Here is a 23937-nt window from a genome sequence, read left to right as displayed (position 1 = left end):
ATATCTGTGGCGCTGTCAGTGAATTTGTATTTCTGTAAAGAGTGTTAGTTGGACTGGAAAGCATGGCATTTTCAAGGGTTCTAATGTTATTATTTGGTTTGTAATGCTGCCTTGTTTTTCCAGGACTATGACGATGGATATGGCACTTCGTATGATGAACAGAGCTACGATTCCTATGATAACAGCTATAACACTACTGCACAGAGGTAAGGAAGAACGTTCAGGGTATCTTACAATAGCAGCTAAAATGTGGATGTCTTAGAGCAAGCATGGGCAAACTTGGGCCCTCCAATTGTTTTGGACTTCAACTCCCAGAATTCCTAACAGCGTCAGGCTCCTTTCTTTTCCTGCTCAGCCACTTAAGGAATTCTGGGAGGCTGAGTAATATTGGCTCAGGATTGCCCTGAATCAGCTGTAAACAAGCATAGCATTCTTAGTATAGTAAGATCAGACTATATCCATCTAGTTCTCTATTTTAATTCTCATTGTCTGCTGACTAACAGGTGCTTTCTAAGGAGTCAGGTGTAAATGGTTCCCATCACCTCCTGCCTAAACCTTTCAACTAAAATTATCAAGAGATTTAATCTGTGCCAAAGTAATGAGCTCTGGTCCATCCCTGAATTAGAAAGCATTGGTCTAAATCCAATTGTTAGTCCCAGCTAGAATAGAATAGCCCCATTGAATCAATTAAATGCCCCATGTAAGTGGACTTAACAACTTCTTACTGATTCATTGTGCTTACTGCAGCTGGAAACAACAATTGGATTTAGGCCTTTATCTCTTGTTCTCTTTGGCCATGCAATTTGTCACATGGGTTGCCCCCCTTCCCTGTCTTTGTGGCCAGAATAAATCCCTGTTTATGCCAAGCTGTGTTTTGTTTTTTATTTTCAGCCTTTAGTTTATGTGAATACACTGTACCTGTGGACTGAACTGTGAACATGTATTAATAGATTTCTGAACATATTAGAGAGTTGGACATGCTTATAACTTACTATCAGAGAGAGCAAACAATTGTATATCATTTTCAAGCAAAATAGCATAATTAGATATGAAACTTTGTTCAGTGCATGCCCATTTTACTAGCAGATAACTATTAAATCCTAGACCTAGTATTCATTTTCACAGAAAATAAAGCCATGGTGTCAGAAGTTATTTGTGAATTTTCTAAAATAGCTCCATTAACAGATTTTTTAAGCATTCATTTTTAAAAAGTTTTTGCTGGTGTAAATGGTGGTGGGGAATGATTATTATTATTTCTTACCTGCCTCTCCTCGTGGCTTGAGGCAGATTACAACATTGCTAAAACACACAATCATCTAAGAACATGGGGCCACAAAGTGGAGTCAATGATATGTGAGTATGGAGAAGAGCAAACCACAGACCACCTATTACAGTTCATCCTGGCACCTTCACAATGGAGGACCTCCTTAATAGTGGTCAGCTACTGGTCAAAGGACATCTCATATAATGCCAAGTTTTTAAACTTTGTGTTTTTAAAATAAATTACAACGGTACCCTTGGTTTGCTTCTGATACAATAAATAAACAAATCTAAAAACATTCTGTAAAAGACATACATTAAAACATGTTTCTATAAAAATACATATTAAAATACACAGAACACAATCATAAGATAAGATGCATGTTTAAAATTTGTCATTAAAACTGACTTAGTACTATCTCACTACCATATTTTTGGCTCCTGTAGTCTGGACCAATGCATTCTTATTGGTCCTTAGGAAATTCATTCCCAGAAACATCATTCATATACATTTTAGTGGACTTCTAAGTGAATTATTGGCAAAGCTGGTTAGAATGTGTACTGCATCGGCTGAGAAGGGCATTCCAGAAGCGGGGGGCCACCACCGAGAAGGCCCTCTTTCTCGTCCCCACCAGCCGTACTTGTGACAGTGGTGGGAGCGTGAGAAGGGCCTCCCTGGAAGATCTCAGAGTTCGCGCCAGTTCATAGAAGGAGAAGCAATCGCGAAGTTAGGTGGGGCCTGAAGTGTTTGAGGTGAGGCTATGCCATTTCAATGTTACACAGTGTAGAAACCAGCCATTCTGAAGTGTGATCATTACTAAACAATTGTTTGCCTTGATTTGGGACAAGCTGTTTGAATTTCAAACTGCCAAAAACTAGATTTTGAGAACTGTGTTAAGAAAGCAGAATGTCCAGATGGTTGCATCAAAGATGGGCAGGCAACTTTTTTCCCCAGTGCTTTGAGCAATTTCCTTTTAAAAAGTTGCCCTAGATGGATAAGCGACTTGATTTTTGTGGATTTTGTCAAGCTGAACTTTGATTTTCTGAAGTTTAAATACTCCATAAATGCTAGCTTCCATGCGTCTGCTCCTGTGTTGTTGTTTTTTTGCACTGAGAATGCCTTTATGCATTTGCTTAACTGCTGTCCTTAGGATATTTATGGAACACTGCAGAATTACATTATAATTCTCCTTGAATTGCCACCCACTAATCTTATTCAGATTTCAAGTCGCAGGAATTCAGTTCTCCAGCCTGTCGTTCAGAGTCAACAGTTCTAGTCGAGTGTCAACACTAGAGCAATTGCATTTTTCTTTATAAAAGCGGGGGAAAGCAACATCTGATTAGATCCTCAGTGAAAAGAAAGGCACGTTTTAACTTTTGCAAGTGGCAGATTAGACACATTTTGTAAAGACATATCACACTGAAATGTAGAATCTTTTTTTTAAAAAAAATGCGTTACACAAAATTGGGCCAATGGTCTCTGTTCCTTGAGGGCTTGGTGTCGTCCACGCAAGTGTTTACAAAGAATATAACAGAAGCAAAATGCAAACTGTTGCTAATAAATCAATTGTCGATGTTGACTCTCTATTTAATGTTCTCTAGAATAGATAAGATTTATCACAGAGGAATTGTAGAATAATGGTGGAGTATGGAAACAAAGTCCACCAGGGAGATGTACTACATCATTTGGATTTAGCACTGCCATCTGCTTAATAGCACTGAGATGACTACTGAGGTACTTATGATCAACCATTCATAGCAGTGACAGATGCTGCCGAGAGTTAACATGGCAAAGAATGAGGTTTGTTACTAAAATTTGGATTATGTGACAAGGTTGCGGGGGGAAGGGGAGGGGGAGCAGTGAGTTTTTTGCTCCACACCATGTGGAGATTTCCTTTTTCTGGCTTTTACCCTGTCTGTTTCCAATCTCCTGGTTCAATCTGACAGAAGATTCTAAAGGTATTTTGTAGAATTGATTTTAAATTGGTCACTTTGTTTAAGGTTATATGCCTTTCGAAGAAAGGAGTTTTAAGCAGAGTGACTTTAAAATGGATTAGCTGTTTGGTTAAATTATAACATAGCAAGTCTGTGCTTCCACACACTAATTTCTCAATCCTGTATACATTTCAGAACTACTTTTGAACAAGTCAGGTTTTGTATAGTTGGTGGCCTCAGTCATTTGGAAGTTGAAGTTTCCTAACACATGGTTTGTGATATTCATCTGCAGGCATAGACATCTGGTTTTGGAAAGCTCATGGTATGACTAGTATTGGCACTTAAGCATAATAGACCTAGCTTTAAGGATGATTGCTATTTAAAATGTCACATAAGAGTTAGTGTAAGCAAGTACAAAGGAATATGTATTTTGGCCAAATTTGTCTATCTGGGTTATCAAAGGCTTTCATGGCCGAAATATATCTCCTGGTCTAATATAAACACCCATGATCCTTAGCTGGCCATATCTGACAGAAAAACCATGGGCTTCGGTTTGGGCATGGGCTTATAGTAGATCAGTGAACTTGTGTAGATTGGTGAAAATGTCGACAAAATGGGTGGTGGCTGGTTATTTTTAAGTGAATTCCATGTCATAATCAGAAATTGAATTAAAATAAAACTACTGGTATTGTACTGGCTGACTTAAACCAATCTATACTGTGACGATACAAGAAATACCACAATGGGAAAATCATTGCAGTGCTTAAAAAATGCAGACAAGGTCGCATAGGTGTCTTGAGGGGCTGAAGCTACTTGTTTAGTATTTGAGTACTGGAAGAATTGATCATGCTTGCTAAAATTAAGTGTTTTGACAAAAAATGAATAGGAAGAACATTGCATCTTACAATAATAGGGTTATCCACTGAAACTGGATACTGGAGGACTTGGAGCTATTAAAAGGAAAAGAAAATTTTAAATTCATACAATCAGAGAGTTGGAAAAGAATATGAGACCCATCTAGTCCAACCTCATGTCATGCAGGAACACACAATTAAACACTGACAGCAGGTTCATATTCTGTTTAAGAACCTCCAGAGAAGGAGTCTCCATCAGAATTTGAGGAAGTGTATTCAGCTATTGCTCTTATCAAGAAGTCCTTTCTAATATTTAAGTGGAATCTCTTTTCCTTTAATGTGAATCAAAGGCTCCATTGCAACCTAGTCTCCAGAGCAGAAGAAAACAAGCCTTTCCCCTCCTCATAGTGACATCTTTTCAAGTATTGAAACTTGGCTGTCTTTACCTTCTCTTTTCCAATCTAAAGTACCCAGCTCCCAAGCTGCTCCTCATAGAACTTGGATTCCAGATCTTTGACCATTTTGTTTGCTTTTCTCTGAACACACGATTAAGTTTTAAAATCTGTTAACAGATGACACAATAGTGAATAGTTATAAAAGATAATTGGGAGAATTGTGGCTACTAATCATAACGGATATTTAACTCCAGTAGAGTAATTCAGAATTGACTTGAAAGTTCATAGCAGCAAATCAGTAATGGGGTGACTTTTAATAACCATTGCTGTGGGAACCTGAGTGGGAGGTTGGAATTGCTAACATGTCCTGTTTGTGGATTTCCTTTGATAGCTTGTTGGATTGTGTGTGAACTGCATGCTGGACATAAAAACCTTCGAGTTGAACCTGCATGGCTTTTAAGTTCTTATTTCTTAAGAAGAATCATACAAAAATTATTATGGTTTCAGACGTATTGTACTTCTATTTTTCTCTTGCTGCAGATTTTTGTTATGTTACGATTCAATCCCTTCCCTTAGCTGCAAAAGTTATGAAGCATTATTTATTTGCAGTCACAAAGCTACATAGAAATATGTGTAGATTTTTTTTTCTCTTGAAAATTTGCATATAAGCAAATGCTGTAATTCTAGGGAGATTCAGGAACTGCAGTGGCTCATACACTTGAGAACTAAATTAAGCACCCAAGATCATTAAAGAATGACAGTAGGCTAAAGCAAAACAAGCATATTGCAGGGAAATTATTTCACATGTGAAAGCCATAGTACTTATTTGAGAGGCTGAGAGCACCAAAGCTGTGGTGTACTACCCTGCAGTTATCAATCATCAGCCGACTGGTGCTCCTCTACTGCCAAGGCAAATTGTACAAATCTCCCTTGCTTTGTGTGTGTGTGTGTGCATTTAATTAGAAAATTTAAGTTTGGAGATATTCATTGGAGGCAGATGTTTAGAAGTAATACTGTCAAGATTTAAAAGTTGTACTAAAATTTAATTGCCAGCACAGTGCATCCAGAGCGCTGAATTATATGTAAGTCAGCTGAATGTCTTCAGGGCATACCTAAATAAGTACTATTTCTGAGCACTAATTCTGCAGTCTTGCCTGTAGTTAAAGTCCCATGAATTCCCTGTAGGACTCTGGTATCTAAAATGAAGACTTGGGGCTCAATTCCATGTGGGAAAGCAAAACCGTTTGCCCTATGGCAGTACCTGTTCCCGGATCTGTGTGATAGAGTGACTTACTGTTCATGACTAGGGGCATTATTTCATTCCAGCACCACATGCCTGGCTCTTCCATGGCTCTTGGCCACATGTGCTTAGCCTGGCAGCCTTATATAATTAATTCAGTCGTGATGTTGGCTTTTCAATACATTTCAGATAAGTAGGTCAGTAATGCCACACATAAAGCAAATTGCTGAAACATTAGCCATTCCAGGTACTACTACTGCATCTGAGAGGAGGGGATGATAATCCATACTTCCTTCTTTCATGCACTTTGCCATCACCATGCAAGAGCCTTTTTGGATGATATAAAAACAAAAGGAGAGGTGAAGCAGGTTGGCTGCACTTCATGCTTCCCTGTTGCTTCAGAGATGGTATCAGGTGACATTAGGCTAAGCTACGTGCCTTCCAAAAACGTCAGTGGGAAGTAATGAGTTTGAAATTGAGAAAATACACCTAGACACTCGCTGTAGGTATTGTAGTCAAAACAGAATTTGATAAATCATTAGGGTAGTGTTCCTCATACCTTCCAAACATGCCACAAAAAGATAGCATGAGGAATGTGTTATCCCAAGCATTATATTCTAGGTATGCAAGCATGACTTGAATGTGTTCAAGAAAGGAGTAACAAATATATGAGGAAAATGCTAGTCCTGTGCGCTTCTGTTCGTGTAGAAAGCAATAGACTGAAGAGTTAATTGTCCTCTGTGTTTTCAGATCCCACATGGTTTGTGAACTCTGAATCATATGGAGAACCTCATGCTTTCAGCTTACCATTCTCCACATGAAGAGATCAACAATGGAGACAAGGGGACTTACCTGCTCCCTCTCCTCACAAATTCTGGTTAACACTATCTTGAGTACCTGAACAAGTTTAAAGATACCTGTCTGAGTATAAGTATTTGATGTGGATTTTCTGTTTTTCTTGATGCTATAAAAGCTATTCCCTCATGGGTTGCCAGTATAGCAAAGAGCAATATTTTAAATATTGGTTGTATGTGCACCATTTTCCAGACAATTTTTTTGCATTTTTTTTCTTATTTAGTCCAGCACACAGGAAAGATATTTAATTTTGCTACATGTAGTACAGATTACACTCACCTCAAGCAAGGACAGCTCTCTTAGTATCTGGGAAGAGATTACTCCTCTTGCTATAGTTCATGGAATCCAGAGGCACGAAAGCAAGTTATAGGTTTGTGAATTGATCTGATGGGAATTGAACTTGTCAAATTCAGGGATCCATCAACTGATCTTTGTAATTTTTTAAGGTTTTTTCAACTTTTTGAGCTTATTGTAAAAATGCTCAAAGAGCTGCTACGTCTCCATTGTTGATCTATAAATATCAAGAATAAAAGTATACCTAACATTAAAATAGCTTCCATTGTGTAATTGGATTATCCTGTATCCCAGGAAATGATGGTAATGAAATGCTAAGTTGATGGCATCATATAAACTTAGAATTTCGTCATTTTGTGTCTTTGACAAAATTTCATGAATGTTTTTGACATTTTTATAAGTAAAAGTGTACATGTGCCTTTTAAATCTAGGCTTGGCAATAAATTACTGGTTGCCTTTTACTAGAAAAACAAGTAAGAGAGAGAAGAGCCAGCCTTAATGAACCATCTGCCTTCTCTGTCCTTTGAAAAACATGTCTGTTCCTAATAAAGCAGTGTTATATTAAAAAATAAAATACGCATTTTGACTTTCTCAGCTCCACACAGCAGATGCTGCCCTGTGGATAGAGAAGGATCGGAAAGGCTTGTTCAGTTTTAGTCACAAACAGTGCTTGGATTTCTAGCAAGTACTTCGCTTTTGCGATCACAGAAGACTCAGGGGACACATGACAAGTTTCCAGTTGTCCTTGCTAGGAGTGCAAGGAAGAAATGCTTAAGATCTAAACTCTTTCTGATGCTCCAAGGCTGCTGTTTATAAGTCAGACATGTTTTCTTTACATTAAGTTGTTCTGCTCACTTGGAAACTTCGTGCATACCGATAAAATAGCACTGAGGAAAAATGACTTTTTAAAATGGGCAGGAAAGACTTGAAGGATTTTTATCTTTTGCAGAATGTAATGTTGAGAATGGAAGTTTTACTTCTTTAAAAGTCAGTTCTAGCCCTTTTGTTGAGGAACATTTTGAGAAATGTGTAGACATTCTCTCCCATAATGACTGATGGTTGGGATACAAAGGAATTCTCTATGAAAAAAAGTGGTAGTAGATTTTTTGAAGAAAATACTTGCATCAGTTCTGTGGAGGCCTTTTGCAAGACAGTGTTAATATGTTCAATCTCAAGCAGCATTATCAATGTATTCTGTGAATAATGATATTAACCTGCCTTACATGATTGTTCCTTACATCAAAAAACAAATAAGAATCCAGCATGATATTGAGTTTGCGTTGGACTCGGAGACCTAAGTTTGAATCCTAGGAAACACACTGGGTGATCTTTAAGAAACACAATGACAAATCTTTTCTGGAGAAATCTGCCCAAGAAAACCTCATGACATGATATTGTTGAGACAGGGCCAGCTTGAAAGGACATGGAAATTTTGGTACAGGGAAATCTGAAGGAATTCAAGAGACACTGTATAAATGGGTCTACAGGCAGTCCCTGAGTTACAAACATCTGCCTTACAAATTACTCATAGTTAAGAATGGAGATGAGACAACAAGAAGTGAGAGAAATCTACCTCTAAGATGGGAAATTCACTCCTGAAAAAGTTATCATAAGGAAAGGAGGTTTCTACTGATGCTTTAGCACCAATCCTGATCTCCACAACAGGCCAATTTTTTTTCAAAATCCAATTATCACCGGGACAGAAAGTTAGGTGAAATATTCCGAACAGGGGCACAGACAGAAAAACAAACATCACAGGGTGTTAATCCTTCCCTATGTTATACAAAGCTGTATGCAGACTGGAGTTACACAAACCTACAGCACCTATCTTGTTCATAACTTAGGGACTGCCCGTATACAAAGCACTGTGGATACACAAATGTACAAAAAGTACTGTGTAAACTCATTTAGCTGTCAGACAAGACATCGTCACTCTTTCTTTCTGTAGATGAAACCCGGTTCCCTCACAGTAGGATGAGATAAATGGGGGAGACTTTCGACATAGGAGAAGTTTGTATAAGATTCTTCTGTGCATATTTTTCTCTACATCACCTCTAGCTCACAGTCTCATGTATCTCCTTTTTCCATTGCTTTCCCCCCAAAAAACATCACTGATTATTCAGGCGTTTGGATCTCACCTACCCAGAAAGCAAAGTTTGTAGTTTTCTTTGTCTAAATTATTTTTTTTAAAAGAAAGGCACGTAAGGCTATCAACATGTAGTTTTACTTTCCATAAAACTTCACAATTTGCACTCAGCACATTTCGTTCTTAAACACAGGTAATAAAAGAGGTTGCTTGTTTTCTTAGTTCATTGCTACCATTCTGCCTCCAAGTGTGACTGACACACTGGACAGTGTATTTAAGTCCACTTCCTTGTACTAGATATATCCTAAGTATATTTGGCACCACGCTAAAATAAGCAGATTTAAGATGGATAATCTAAAGGATTATCCAGTGTAGATCTAACAGTGTTTCATAACAGGATCAAGAAGAAGGACATGGAATACTATTCTCAGAGAGGAGGAGAAGAGAAATTCAGTGTGCTTGCCTAGCTGTGTTATCCTACTTGCGATCATGATCATAGCTTTTGGGAGAACCAATAGTTCTAAGTCATTGGTTCTTAACCTGTGGGGCCCCAGGTATTTTGACCTACAACCCCCAGAAATCCCTGCCAGTTTCCCAGTTGTTAGGATTTCTGGGAGTTGAAGGCCAAAACATCTTGGGACCCACAGATTGAGAACCACTGTTCTAAGCAGAGCAGTTTCTACTGAAAATCAGAGAGTTGGTTGGTTGGTTGGTTGGTTTTTATTACAGGACTCCACTAAACACAGCTTCTTCTTCCTTTCCAGGAAGGGAGATCAGGGGGGCTTCTTTTGTTTTGTTTCTTGCACCACCATCAATTTTTAGCCTTCAAGCTTTCTTGGCAGTAGGACCAACACTGTCAATTTTTCTGCCAGTTTAGTATGTTGAGTAGTGTGACAAATGCCAATGATAGCAGCAAAGCCTTCCATTGCAGGTGTGAAAACAGCCTTGGGTGGGACAATATTTTGCTTTATACCTCTTGTTAGAAACGAAGACTTAGTTGAACTTCTGGTAAGAAAAGAAGTATATGAATTTCTGTGCTGTTGATTAGATGGCAGTTTGAAACTTAATCCCAATGGGTAATGTGTGTCTTAAATATGAATACCTTAGATTGGTTTACATGTCATTTTTATTTAAGATACTTGAGTAAGATGGCTCAAAGTATATATTAGAAAAAGTAAAATATAAATAAATAAGACAGTCTTGTCTTTACAGATATATTAATCATACACAAACATACTCGTTAGGGAGCCAAGATTGGTTGTGACTTCCCTAAATTTGCAGCTGCGTAATGTGTGAAAAGACCCTTGGGATGAATAAGGAAATGCAGGCTTTTGAGTTTCACAGAATTCCATTGGGCAGCCAAGCCCGCCCAGCATTTTGCCTAGTTTTATCTCTCCATGGCCTTTGATTTAACATGATTAGGCAGTTCTCTTTCTGTTTGACTGGACGCTTTGAACCTGGGGCTTTATTCATCTGGAGCACTAAAGATTTTATCTTGCGCATCCTAGTTGTTCTACACAAGTTATCCAAGCCAAGAATCACATGGAGGCCTTTGCAAAGGTCAAACAGCTACCACATCAATGGCTTTGGAGTGGCTCAAACAGTTGACCAAGGAACTTTTCTCATGTGCTAGTTAATACAGTACCAAGCTCCCCCGGGGCTCCTATATTAGCACCTATATCTTGAGCACAATGTCGATTTCTCAGTGACTAGATTATAGCAATCTGTGATCCTCCACTGGAACCCCCGGTGGCAGAGCAGGTTAAACCGCTGAGCTTCTGAACTTGCTGGCCGAAAGGTTGGCGGTTCAAATGCAGGGATCGGGGTGAGCTTCCGCTGTTAGCCCCAGCTTTGGTAAACTAGCAGTTAGAAAACATGCAAATGTGAGTAGATCAATAGCTACCACTTCTGCGCTCCATGTAATCATGCTGGCCCCATGACCTAGGAGGCATCTACGGACAACGCTGGTTCTTCAACTTAGAAATGGAGATGAGCACCAACCTCCAGAGTTGGACACGACTAGACTTAATGTCAGGGGAAAGCCTTTACATTTATTTATGATCCTCCAAGATCACATTTTCCTTGTTTGATATATTCTGAATAGTATGATTTCTTGGCCATAGAGTACTGAATGTCCTGCTTCTTTCCTTTTTGCCATTCATTCTGAGTAGTTGTACTTACTGGTTTTCTCTTTGGAAGAATTGGCATTCTTTATCCTCTGTATTCAGGTATTCCAAGTTGTTGCCAGTATTTGCTGACCCCGAGTTGTAGAATAGTACATTGGGTGGGACTTATAATCTTTCTACAGTTGGCAATAGCTGTTCAATATTCCTTTTCCCCTCTCTCCAGAGTTTATCCCTTTTAACTGCTCATGAATAGAATTGACTGATTATTTGCCTCCAAAGATACTTTCTTTGGGGTAGCTTTGTTTTTGCTGTGGTTTTACTTTGATTTGTGAGCTGTATTAGGCAAATTGTTGGAAGGGGCAGCATATGGAGAACACAAATGAAATCTCATTGATTTTGGATAGCTTGTTTCTTGGGAGTTTTAATGGAATTCATTCTGTTGTGAAATAAAGACTGTTGGTGGCAATCTAGGAGAGCTTTGGGATGGGTGACTCACTTGATGTACAACAGTATTTGATTGGTGTCCAGTTGTTTAGGGCATCTGAGATTATGGTAGTACTTGGTAAATTACAATATGTGATTGTTAAGATTTGTGCAGTTTGGTGGATCTCAAGAAGTACAGGACTGAAACTGGCTGCACTTTTCCCTTCTTTTTAGTCTTTGTTCTTGGGGAGAGTAGGACCTTTCCTACTTTTTCTTCCTGCCTTCAAAAGAGGGAGGCAGTTGTATGCTTCCAAAAAGTGAGGGAGATAAAACTCGGGGTTCCATGTCTGATACAAGCTGCAATGTTTCATGTTGCTTCCTGCCTCTTTTACTTTTTCTCTTCTGTATATAATTCCTCCTTTTTTGCTTCTCCTGGCTTCTCTTTTTCATCTGTCCTCCCATGGGACTGCAAGGGGATGCTGGGTTTTGTTGATGAAACTGAATGCACACTCTTATTCTTCCACCTATCAAAGAATCCCTCTGGCTTGCATTATAGCAAGAGCTCATTGTATTTTCCAAGGAAGAATAGTTGGAGTAGGTTCCTTCTCCCAGGATGAAGTTGATTATCACATAAGAGGAGCTGGTGACATGATTGTGACAGCAGTTGGGAGTTACCTTTTAGGGCAGTAACTCCCAGAATCCTGCTGTTCCCATTGTAAGTTGTCATTCTGGATGGGGGATTCTGGGAGTTCTAGCACATGACTTTTCAAACTCTGGGCTGGAGGCACCATTTTAATGTCAAGTTGTGTCTTTTTCCCACTGTACACTTTACCTTACTCTCCAAATTGGTAATATATATCTCTTCTCCTTAGGCTGATAAGTACTGCCTGTGTTAGTGGGAGCAGTGAATCCTTCCCAGGATTTAGCTTAGCCTTTAAAGAATTTCTGCAAGGCACTAGACCTGTTCTGGGAAATAGTTTGGCATTTTGGAAGGCTCCTTTCAAGTTTGGAGTATAACCTGGAATGAATTTTCCACTCCACTAGAGACTGCTGCCACTTGCTGCCACTTCAGTCTATGCTTTCAAGTTCATGCAGGTCTCCAAATAAAGGTTCTGAATATGAGTAAAGAACAACTTTCCCTTTAGACAGAAAGCTGTTTTTTGTAAAAAAAAAAAAAAGTTATTCATTTATAAAGCATATACAATTGTTAGAGCTAGCAAACAGAATATCTTTGAATGTGATGCAGTATCTTTTCTCCCATGACAGATGCCACCTTTAAAACATAACTTACTTAAAACAGGGAAATAATGGGATATTTGAGGATTGAGAAATATAGATATAGATTTATTTTTGTTTGTTTTGGCCCTGCATCTTGATGAAGCAGTGGCCCAGGCTCCTAGGCTAGGTTGTCACTGTTGATCCACACAGCCATCTTGTATATATTATTCCCTGTTTTTATGGTTATTGTCTGTAAAAGTTTCAGATGTAATAGGCAGTCAAGTCTATTTCAGTGATCCTGACAAGGAAGAGATGCAAGAGCACTGTTCCATTACCCCACTGCTTGAGCAGAGGAGGGTGAACAGAAAACACAGTCTTCATCCTAGCAAACAGCTTCAATCATCCCATGTTATAACTTTTTGATGTGATTATCGGTGCTGAAGGCTCTGTCAGCTAATAACCTTTGAGGAGGGCTCCCCCCTCCCCATACCTTCAATATAAATAAGTGATTTTCCCTCCTTCCCAAGCATTATTGGTTTTGCTGTTTACATGCCATGAAAGGCAAGTCATTTTTAGTTTAACTGGCACTTAAGTTTATAAAATGCAGCCCAGACAAAGTAATTCTGACAAGATTGACAGGTAGGGGAATGAGGGGCTCAGCTGCTCTAGGCTTCTTGACTTGATGAGTCCTACAATAAGTAATCAGATAGTATAGGGAATGATGGCAAATGTCAGTTTGAAATGCTCTGACGAAATGTCAGAAGTCTGCCTGTGTGTCTGTGCACTCTTGCAGAACTTTTGCTGCCCAGTAATGATGCTGTTCTCTGTGGGGATTGTGGCCTAGTGATTCCAATCATGTAAAAGAACATTTTCTTTTCAGACTATGTTCCAGGAAACAGCTTTGAGGTTCCTCATTGAAACAATCAGTTTGAGATTCCTCACTGAAACAATCAGGTGCACAAGGTTCTCTCGAAACCAGCTTGTTCTCCATTAGCCATCTTATCTGCATTTCATGTGCAACCTGACCGCAAAGCCTTTTATAGTCTTTTGTCTATAAACTTTTAAAAAATATTTGTCTTAAAACATGATCTTGTGCAATGTATAAGCAGTTTGACACAGATTAAGCTGTACCTGAAAAAGATTTGTTGGGCAGAGGTTCTGGCGTTCTGTAATAGCAAACAAACTACATAGTGGAAATCCCACCATGCTTTTTCTTGTGGATTGCAGAATTCACATTAAACTGTAGATAAACTGGTGTTTGGTGGCAAGAACATGAAGTCCTGAGATGGATTCAAGTTGGTTCACCATATGTGTGAATTTTTACAGTATTCGTGGTTTGTTTGTTTTACTGTGCTGTGACCCGCCTGGAACCATGGGGAGTGGTGGGTAAGAAATAAAAATAATCATCATCATGTATAGCTTCTGTATCCATGGCGTCAAAATATATATTGCTTTTTTGAAAATCCCAGAGACAAACCTTGATTTGCCATTGTATAGAATGTCACTTGAACATCCACAATTTTGATATCTACAAGAGATCATCTGCTGCATCTGTTTAAGCAGTCGCTTTATCAGTGAGCAGGAGAAAGAAATCGAGAACATATTTCAAAACATGTTTCTCATCAGATTCTCTAGATATGAGTAATTGAAAATGGCATCCTTTTTTTGACCAATATGAGGTGTATGTACCAATCCAGCTTGTTGATCCAATAAGCCTGGGATTGCCTATTCCAATTGGAAATACCTCTTTAGGATAAATTTTTCCTCAACCATTTACTTAACACCCATTGATCACTGGAGATACCAAAGATTGAGTATAGGGAGTTTTACGTTCAAGGCATATTCTCTAGTCTTATTCCCTCTTTTTATAGACGATTAATGAATGTGGGATAGCATGCACAATGGAATGATGATGATATTTTATTTATAACCCGCCCTATCTCCCCAAAGGGACTCAAGGTGGCTAACAACAAAATAAAACATAGTGTCAAACATTCAGTGCCAAAGATAACAAATCATAAACACACTCAATAAAAATTCGAAAGCAACTTAAATAAACAAGACATAATGCAATCCACACAATTACAACATAATTCCTTAAAATCTCTTTAAAATTTGACTAAAATTATTGGAGTGAAGATGGTAAAAAGATTAAATGAAGGTAGGTGTTCAGCAACAAGACAAGGGTGCATATAAAGTGTAATTATTCCTCATTAATCTCCCCATATGAGCCTGCCTGAGTTTGGAGATTTTAGGAGGAAGACTTTCTCCTCACAGGCACATTTGGTGAGGAGTTCAGAGAGGAGGTTCTTAAGAGCTGCTCTTTGGCTCTAGATTTACCTTCTGTGGGGTCTTGGCTGACCTCTCCTGCTCTCCTTCTGCTGACAGGACAAGATCTTCTTCTTCACGCAGGCTTTTGGCCACAAATTGTTCACAGTGGGGAGGGTCTTTTAATAAGTCTATTGTACTTGTTCACCTTTCTGTGTTAAGTTTTTAAGTGTTTTAATTTGGTGCTTAGAAATACCATAATGGCTCATTTAATTATTTTTCATTGCTCTTTTATATTTTAACTGAATTGCTTTTGGCTGGATTTTGCTTTACATCTTGTGGTATGTCATCTGCATGGGATATTTGCATGGGATATTTGATATAAATATAAATGCAGGTAGATGAATATGCAAGTTAAGTATCCCTTACCCAGAATCCCAGAATGCTTGGGACCAGAAGTGTTTCGGATTTGGGATCTTTTTTTCAGATTTTGGAATTCTTATATTTGCATATATGTTCTTAAAGAGATGTCTCAGAAATGAGACCCAAGCCTAAACACAAAATTTATTTATGTTTCATATATACCGTATACCAGGCATGGCATGGGCAGGCCCTGGGTCATTTAGTTATTTATTTATTTACAGTATTTATATACCGCCTTTCTCACCCCTAGGGGGACTCAAAGTGGTCATCCTCAGGTTGTCCTCCTGGCTTCTCACCCCATCCTTACACCGGGAAGAAAATGAGACATGCAGCAACTGTCCCAATCCTCCTCCACCAATCTTCAGGCTGCCCTTTGAAGCAGTCTGGAGGGCTCTTAGCCACTGCGTGCCTTCCTCGGGCTGCCCTTTCAGCATACGGACGGGACCACTCGCACTGCCCTTATGCAGGGAGGAGAGCAAGACATGCGGGGGGACTAAGAGCGCTCCAGAGGGCTCTCAGCTGCTGCAAGCCTTCCTCACCTGTCCTTTCTGCATAAGGATGCAGCGGGCCACCATGTCCTTATGCTGAGAGGACTGGGAAAATGAGGAGGGCCTGAGATAAGTACCCATGGGACTGCATCCAGCCCCCGGGCCTTAGTTTGCCCATTCCTGCCTTATACCCATACCTTGAAGGTCATTTTCTCTGAAATATTTTTAAGTTATTTTGTGCATGAAACTTGGTTTGCTATACATTGAGCCATCAAAAGGACAAGGTATCACTATCTCAGCTACCCATATTCACAGTTTTGGATTTTGATATTCTGGATGAGAGATGCTCAGTCTCTGTAGGATATGTAAGCTGCCTCTAGAAAGCATAGATGGATTTCATTGCACAATAGAACCCAGCCTAAGTACTTTATGGATCACTCCAATAATAGTTTTGCACTGATTTTTTGAGTGAATTGATAAATGCAGTTTCGATGGCTACCACATTTTTTTTCTGAGCCATTCAGAATTATCCTCGTCGAGCTGTATCTTCTTTATAGCTGGTTTCTGTTTATTCTTTCCAAACAGTGGGACCGATTACTACGATTACTCCCACGGCTTGGGTGACGAGTCATACGATTCTTACAGTAAGTAACTGTAATGCTTTCTTTTATATAAAAAGTGGGGTGGTTTACACTTTGTAGCCTTTTACTTTTGCAGCTTTAAATCTATGAAGATCTGTACTGATATACACTTGGGTAATAGCAAAAATCTTTTACCATTTGATAATGACACCTGATGTTTTTGCTAGTGAAGCTATCAATTAAATTATTTCTGATGTGGAGAAGATAAAGAAGATATATGGAATATAAATGGAAAGGCTTTGTCACACAGCAGATAACATTTGCATTCCGTGCCTAATGTCAGTCTGATGACAACAGCAGTACAAGACCTTCAAAAGAGTTATTTGCAAATTTCTGGGGATCACCCCTGTGACTATATATTGCTGCCAGAATCTGAAGTAATATTCCTGAATTTCAGTTAGTGGGGAAACAGCAAAAGAGTATTCATGCAATTGTGTCCTAGTCATGGTCTTGCTGTAGGCATGAGGATACAGAACTCTGTGCTGGAAAGGCCTTCTGTTTGATCCATCAGAATTGCATTTATCTCCTTACAACTTGATGGTTTACAGACCAGATGCTCTTTTACTACCTGTGACTTGCCTGTTCTGTCTCCCCTCCACAATAGCAGGTTTATTCCGGTCTAAAGAATGCTTTTTTTCAATTTCTTAAATAGCTTTAAACCATTGTTGGGAAGATGATATGGCTGTGCTGCATGGAATATATTTTAGTGAGTTGCAGGTTTTACCTGGCTGCTTATTTGGCTTCTAACGGGAAATAAACACTGCAGTTTTGACACCATGGAAATATCTATGAGTTCAGCAAATTTGAATTGGGGTGGGGATGGGATGGGAGATGAAACCCCCTGATCTCCCAGTTTAGAGTTCAAGCAGACAAGCAAGCATGTGTCAAATTGATAATTGTATTATTTGTGGAGCCATGTCACATTATCACTCATAGATATATGCACTTGCCATATTCAGTTGTGGCACAAAGTCTGGTCTGTGCCACTTAAGTCAGATGAACAAGTCCGTAACCCTTTCCCTACCTCTGCTCTTCTGCTTCTCTACAGAGACAAGTTTACCGTTGAATACTGACAGTGAAGAGCATTGGCTTTAGCATTTCTTTCAGTATTTCATTTTGCTGGTTGTGACACATGTCCTAGGAGAGTGTAATCCAATATTCCCAGGATTAATTTTCTTACTTTTCTTTATACATGAATCTATTACAGAGTACTATAAGGCTGTATATAGGTAGATTGGTCGGTTCATCTCAGAAAGTCTATCATCTAAATTTGGACAGTGTCATATGTTCTTCAGTTGATGGTGCTTGGTGATGGAAGGGTTAATGTAAGTCTTAGTTCTAAAGGGTTTAGTAATCTGTAAGTAAGAGTTCATGGGTGAAAGCAATTAAGGGTGGAGGTATGCAAGAGATAGATTGCAGCTGGGTGTTTTTGGATATAAGGCACGAGTCTTGGAAATGATCTTCAGGAGAAAAGTATTCCATCACGATGCCAGGGCTCTGCCGTTATTTCCGGGAGAGGTGAATCAAAGAAACACCCAGTTTGTGTTAAACAATTTAATTAAAACATAACTTACTGAGATAGCACTCAGCCATAGAATAAACAAAAACTGATAGCAAAAGCTACACCGTAGTCAAAGGGTCCAATCCAGTGGTCAAATACCGAGAATTCAATAAAAAAAAGGTCCAGGGATCAAGAGTCTATACCGTAGTCAAAAGCCTAGTCCAAAGATTCAAGGTTCCAGGATTCTAAGAGTTCACAAGATAGGTCAAGATACCAAAAAAACAGAGAACTGGGGGAAAACCAGCAGCATCCACCACCAAAATATGACAAATACTTTTCTCCCAAAGATCATTTCCAAGACTCGCTCCTTATATCCAGAAACACCCAGCTGCAACCTATTTCTTGCATACCTCCACCCTTAATTGCTTTCACCCATTAGCTCTTACTTACAGATTACTAAACGCTTTAGAACAAATATTTACATTAACCCTTCCATCACCAAGTACCATCAACTGCAGAACATATGACAGACAGGAAAGGAAAGGAAGGAGACCAAGAAGATGGTATATTTATTGATCGTATCAGGAGCAAACTGAACAGTTGTATTGTATTTTTTTAAAAAAAACACACATTTTGAAAACTTGGCAATCTACTAAATGTCCTTTGACCAGTAGCTGGCCACTTGGAGTGCCTCTGGTGTTGCTATAAGAAAGTCCTCCATTGTGCATGTGGTAGGGCTCAGACTGCATTGTAATAGGTGGTCTGTGGTTTGCTCTCCACACTCGCATGTCGTGGACTCCACTTTGTAGCCCCATTTCTTAAGGTTGGCTCTGCATTTCCTGATGCCTGAGCACAGTCTGTTTAGTGCTTTCCAAGTCACTCAGTTTTCTGTTTGCCCAGGAGGGAATCTCTCATTTGCCATCAGCCATTGGTTGAGGATCTGGGTTTTAGTCTGCCACTGTTGGACTCTCATGTGCTCAGGTGTTCCAGTGAGTGATTTAAGTTATCAAGAAATCAAGAAGATGGTGCAAGTGCAGTGTCCTGTATTTAAGTTATGTTTGATTTCCGAGGGGAGAATGGGGGGACGAAAAACACAAGAGAGTAAGGAAGACGAATAGATCTTGAATTAGGGATGGACCAAAATCAGTGAATTGTCAGCACACAGAGGTGTAGGAAAGAGAATAGCACCCATAAGGGGTACCATGCAAAAAAGCTTATCCAAAATATTTCTTGATTGTGGAGTGAGTATCCCAGGCTGCCACCTAGATGTTTCAACATGAGTCGGTGTCATAACATTTGACAGTACAGAACTTGGAATTAGACCTTAATTCCAAGTTCTTTATTGAGGCAGCGCTTGAATGTGTCCACCTTGCCCTACAGGGCTTTTTTTAGTGCTTCAAATTCGCTTCTTTTTGCCACATGAACAAAATTTCAAGCAACTTGTTATTGCACAGAAGTTATAAAAGGTATTTTAGATAGGTCCAGAGACATAAGCGGACATTAGGGATAGCTGTTCATAAAGAATAACTTGGCAGAGTGGAAACCATGTTCTAATCATGAGGATTAATAAAACACACACGCAGTGGTGACAAGTTTAATTAAAGAAATCCGTTCTGGATTAGACACACGGAGCATGTTAAGAGACACCTTTGCTTTAGGGATAAAAGCTAAACCTTTGGTGAGAGATCAGAGGGATTCAGACTTCGATCTGTCATAAGGCAGACCCCCCACACAGGCAAACACCCACTTTCCCCAACAACTTGCCTGTTGTCAGAGCAGGTGACTCACAATTTCTCACTAATTGATGCGGCAACATTTTTTCTGGAACATAACTGATAACCATTTTCTGGGGGCTCTTTTGAAGCATGGTGGATTTTTTAAAAAGAAAACAGCCTCCTACCTAAAGCAATGATGACCTCTGCTTGAGTTTGTTGCTATAAATCGTCCCACCAGGCTTGTGTCATTGGCTTAAATGTTTCCGAGTCACCTTGAGGGGAAGCAGCTGATTGCACGACATTACCGAAACAGAAACACTTCCTTTTGTCCCCTTGAAACATGCTAAAATGATCTCCATGGATTTGGATGTGGCTTTGATCATTCCATGCTTCAGCATTAAAATGAGCTGTTTGGCAGGAGGGAGTCTGGCTTCAACTTTATTCATGGTGAAGCAGAGACCGGCATCATTCTTCGTGCAAAGCATCTATCCTTACTTTCTTGTGGTACTTTGCATTTTGGTCCCAAACTTGGTGACGGGCCAAGTACAATATGCTTGTTTATTTATTTATTTATTTGCATTATTTGCACTCTGTCTTCTTCCCCATGGGGAATATAGCGGTACATCCGTTCTATATTTTGAATGATTTGCCAGTCTCTTCCTCTAGAATAAAACTAGGATGAAAAGATACCACAAAGAGATTGGAAGAAAGCCCTAATGATATATGCCCTTACTTTGTTTCAGGACAAGAAGAATGGACTAATTCAAGACACAAGGCGCCACCAGCAAGGACAGCAAAGGGAACCTACAGAGAACAGCCATATGCCAGATACTGATTATTCTGTCTGATGTTGTGAAATACCCAATCTCCACCAGTCCTGTATACTGTTCAAAGTAATTTTTTTCTATGAACAATCCCTTTTTATTAAAATCAAAAGTGCTTAATCTGAATGGACGGACTGAGCTTAATCTATTTTTTGCTGAATGAAAAACCTGGACAGGAAGACATGTGAAAGGAGAAGCTTTGTTATTTCCAGATTGTATTTCGGGGGAGAAAAACTTGGGGAAAAATAGGTGATCAAAACAAAAAAAGGAAAAAAATAACCTTTGATTAACTAGTGTTAAAAGCAGTTAGATTTACTAAATATGTTAATCCATGATTTTAACCTAAGCGTAACCTTTTATTTTAAAGGTTTTTCAACAATTTAGTTCTTCTAGTTTTACCTTTCCACCATTTTGGTAGTCTTTCTCTTGCAAATATGCGTAAAAAGGGAAGCAGATCAGAAATGCAAATGTGGTATTTTGTAATTTGAGTCTTGAAATGTTCTGTAGTGTTAAGCAGAGTTTACTCTTGCTTGATACTAAATAAACTTTTGAAAGAAAAATCAGTGTGTGTGAGAGTATGCATTTATTTATTTAAAAACCTGCATAAATAGTAAAACAGGGAGGGAGTGATTTTAACAATGATCAATATAAAATGTTTCCTACTTAAAACACTGTACATTTTTTTTTGTTTTTTTAATAAAATGGTATAAACCCAACAGTCGATTTCATTATATATATTTATATATATTTCACCCATACACACAATATAGACTTAAAGACTTGTTTTTAAAAAGTTCAATCCAAATGTTCTTGATCTTCTGGTATGCCATTTTTTTCATTAAAAAAGAACGAAGTCTTGGTTTAAAATAGCTAATACATTTTCTGAAACAAACAAAAACATTAAAAAGAGACAAAACACCTGTGACGTAGTTTTCATCTTGTTGAGCCTTTCTTCACTAGTGCAACTTTGGATTATTTTTTTTCCGTTCTGTTCTTTTGAGAATTTTGGTACCTTAATGACAACCTCGCTCAGTGCTGGAAGCAATAAACACAAAGCTTTTAAAGACTTTCTGACTTGACTAATTGAGGTCGCTTTCGTCAGAGGCAGAGGATGTGTAACCCTTAAAACGGTCTTCATTTGCAAAGGTAAATAAATCAAATAAGATTTTAATCTCACTTAATTTATCTTAATATAACCAATAAAAGCAGGGAAGAGTACCAATTAGCAAGTTCTATTTTAGATGATGGAGAGGGAGCTTTAAGATCACCACCTAAAATTTCATATTAAAAAAATTAATTTGTTTTAGTCATCTAAAAAGCCATAGCTCGGTCAGTTTAATTGGAGCAAATTATTCCCTATTAAACAAATGTAAAATCTCATAACTAGTAACTTGTAATCCTAGAATTTATGGACAAATAATGTAACTAAGAATTTAAAACTTTACAAATGTCTTTTCTAAAGATTTTTCTTAATTGTTGCTTTGATGTCTTTTGATGGTGATATTATGAACTGCTTGTTTTATTGTAGCTATTAGAAGTGCAGGTTTTTTTAAGTTAATACAAAGAAATATTTTCTTTTGTCAGGAAACAATGAATGCCATGGAAAACCAAGAGGATTAAAGCCTGTTTCCTGTTGATGCTTTGGTAGGTACTTATCCGAAGTTTCTGTAATACCATAAAAATACAATAAGCTATATTTAATTGTAAATTCCAGCTAGAGCACTCCTATCAAATTAATGGGAATATAGTGTATCAGCATTTACTCTCACCAAAACTGAACTAAATTTAAGTTGATATATATGGTTATGATAATACTAGAGGCAGAACTCCCAATGCATTGTCTCATTGGACAGAAAGATCATGAATTGAAATGCAAAATGCACGAAGAACAGAGCAATTGGAAGATCTTTAAATTATATCTTTACTGTTACACTTTTGAAACCTTGGGTAGCTGTTTGGAGTGATGGCTAAATTGTGACCTAGCATATGATACCATTGTTGCTGTGTGCCTTCAAGTTGACTTCCACTCAAAGTCAGCTTTCTCCTTGCATTCCTTTTGCAACCATATATTCCAGAGGTTCTCAACTTGTGGGTCCTCAGATGTTTTGGCCTTCAACTCCCAGAAATCTTAACAGCTGGTAAACTGGCTGGGATTTCTGGGAGTTGTAGGTCAAAACACCTGGGGGCCCACAGGTTGAGAACCACTTATATATTCAGAGAAGGTTTATCATTGGCATTGAGGTTGAGAGAGTTTTGTGGCTGACCAGGGATTCGCATTCTGGTCTCCCATAGTCCCATTCCAATACTCAAAAAGTATTACAATTTGTTGAGTTTCTATGATTATCATTCCCACCCACAGAAAATATGCAGATGAGTGAATGTGAAGTTTTAACTTGAAATTGTATCCACTCTGTGTAGACCAGTTTCAGTTTTAAAATGCCATAACAAAGAGTGGCATTAATAAAGCAAACAGAAGAACCAAATGCAGTATTTAGTGGAAGCACGTTGAATTCAATGGGTCTTAATAAGTGGTAGTCAACTCTTGGTGGGATAAAATTGCATTAAATACAGAAGGCACTGTTTGGTTAATGAACAAGACAAAGGAATGAATAGAATATTTACAAATTCTCAAACAAAATAAGGTTGCTAAATGACCAGAAATCTTCACAGGAAGGATGATGTGCAGCAAGAAATCTTCATAGCTTGAATATTTATGTGCAAAAACATTCCTGTTCAGAAAATGCTGCTTTATGCACAAAATTGGTTTTTTAAATTTTCTCCCTACTGTAAGAAAGTGCAGAAAAATGGAAGTTTTGGAAAACTGCCATTATTCTGTACTTTCTAACTGTACAGAGAAAATGTAAGAAATTATTTGTTACTTCTTGTGAGAAGCAGGATAATAAACATTTGCATCCCTGGTGATTTATGGATGCATCTTTATGGTGACAGTTGTGCCTAAAATGTTGAATCAAGTGTGCACTTGCACTTAAGGAAAACTGCACACTAAGAATTTTGTGGATTCTAGGAAGGTGTAATGTTACATGATCTCTTTCGTGGGGCACATTTCTTTCCTTTGGGGAATCTGTAAAGTAAAGGAGGTGCCTATCTGGAATGCATTAGGCATGTCAATTTAGTTTCAAACAGAGATGAGGCTCATTCAGTCTTCCAGGTGTTATTGTACTGCGGTTCCAGCCACCCTTGTTAGGGATGCTCAACATTTCAGACCCTCAATCTCTAGAGGACTTTTTTTAGTCCAGTGCAACTGCTGGCTCTGAAAATAGGTGGCAAAAAGTAGGCGGTATTGAGCCAGGAGACATTAGTTAGTTCTTCATTCCTAACAAAGATCTTAATTTTAAAAAGAAACCTTGAGACACTCAGAAAGCCAAGGTCC

General features: G+C 38.5%; 1 protein-coding gene across 2 annotated transcripts in view; it reads left to right on the top strand.

Annotated features, from left to right (window-relative positions):
* KHDRBS3 (KH RNA binding domain containing, signal transduction associated 3) overlaps positions 1-23937 on the top strand; it is a 110269-nt gene that overhangs the window by 82140 nt on the left and 4192 nt on the right. Inside the window, exons 7-10 of one of the 2 annotated variants that reach the window (XM_060775907.2) lie at positions 124-206; positions 16451-16509; positions 20466-20615; positions 22131-22190. In XM_060775907.2, coding sequence (XP_060631890.1) covers positions 124-206; positions 16451-16509; positions 20466-20557 — 234 coding nt within the window. In that variant the 3' untranslated portion in view covers positions 20558-20615; positions 22131-22190. Of the gene's footprint in view, positions 1-123; positions 207-16450; positions 16510-20465; positions 21693-22130; positions 22191-23937 lie in introns of both variants that reach the window. The other variant, XM_060775906.2, reaches the window with a different exon arrangement.

This window comes from Anolis sagrei, chromosome 4 (assembly GCF_037176765.1).
Source record: "Anolis sagrei isolate rAnoSag1 chromosome 4, rAnoSag1.mat, whole genome shotgun sequence".
Taxonomy (NCBI): Eukaryota; Metazoa; Chordata; class Lepidosauria; order Squamata; family Dactyloidae; genus Anolis; species Anolis sagrei.
This window is presented reverse-complemented; position numbering and strand designations above follow the sequence as displayed.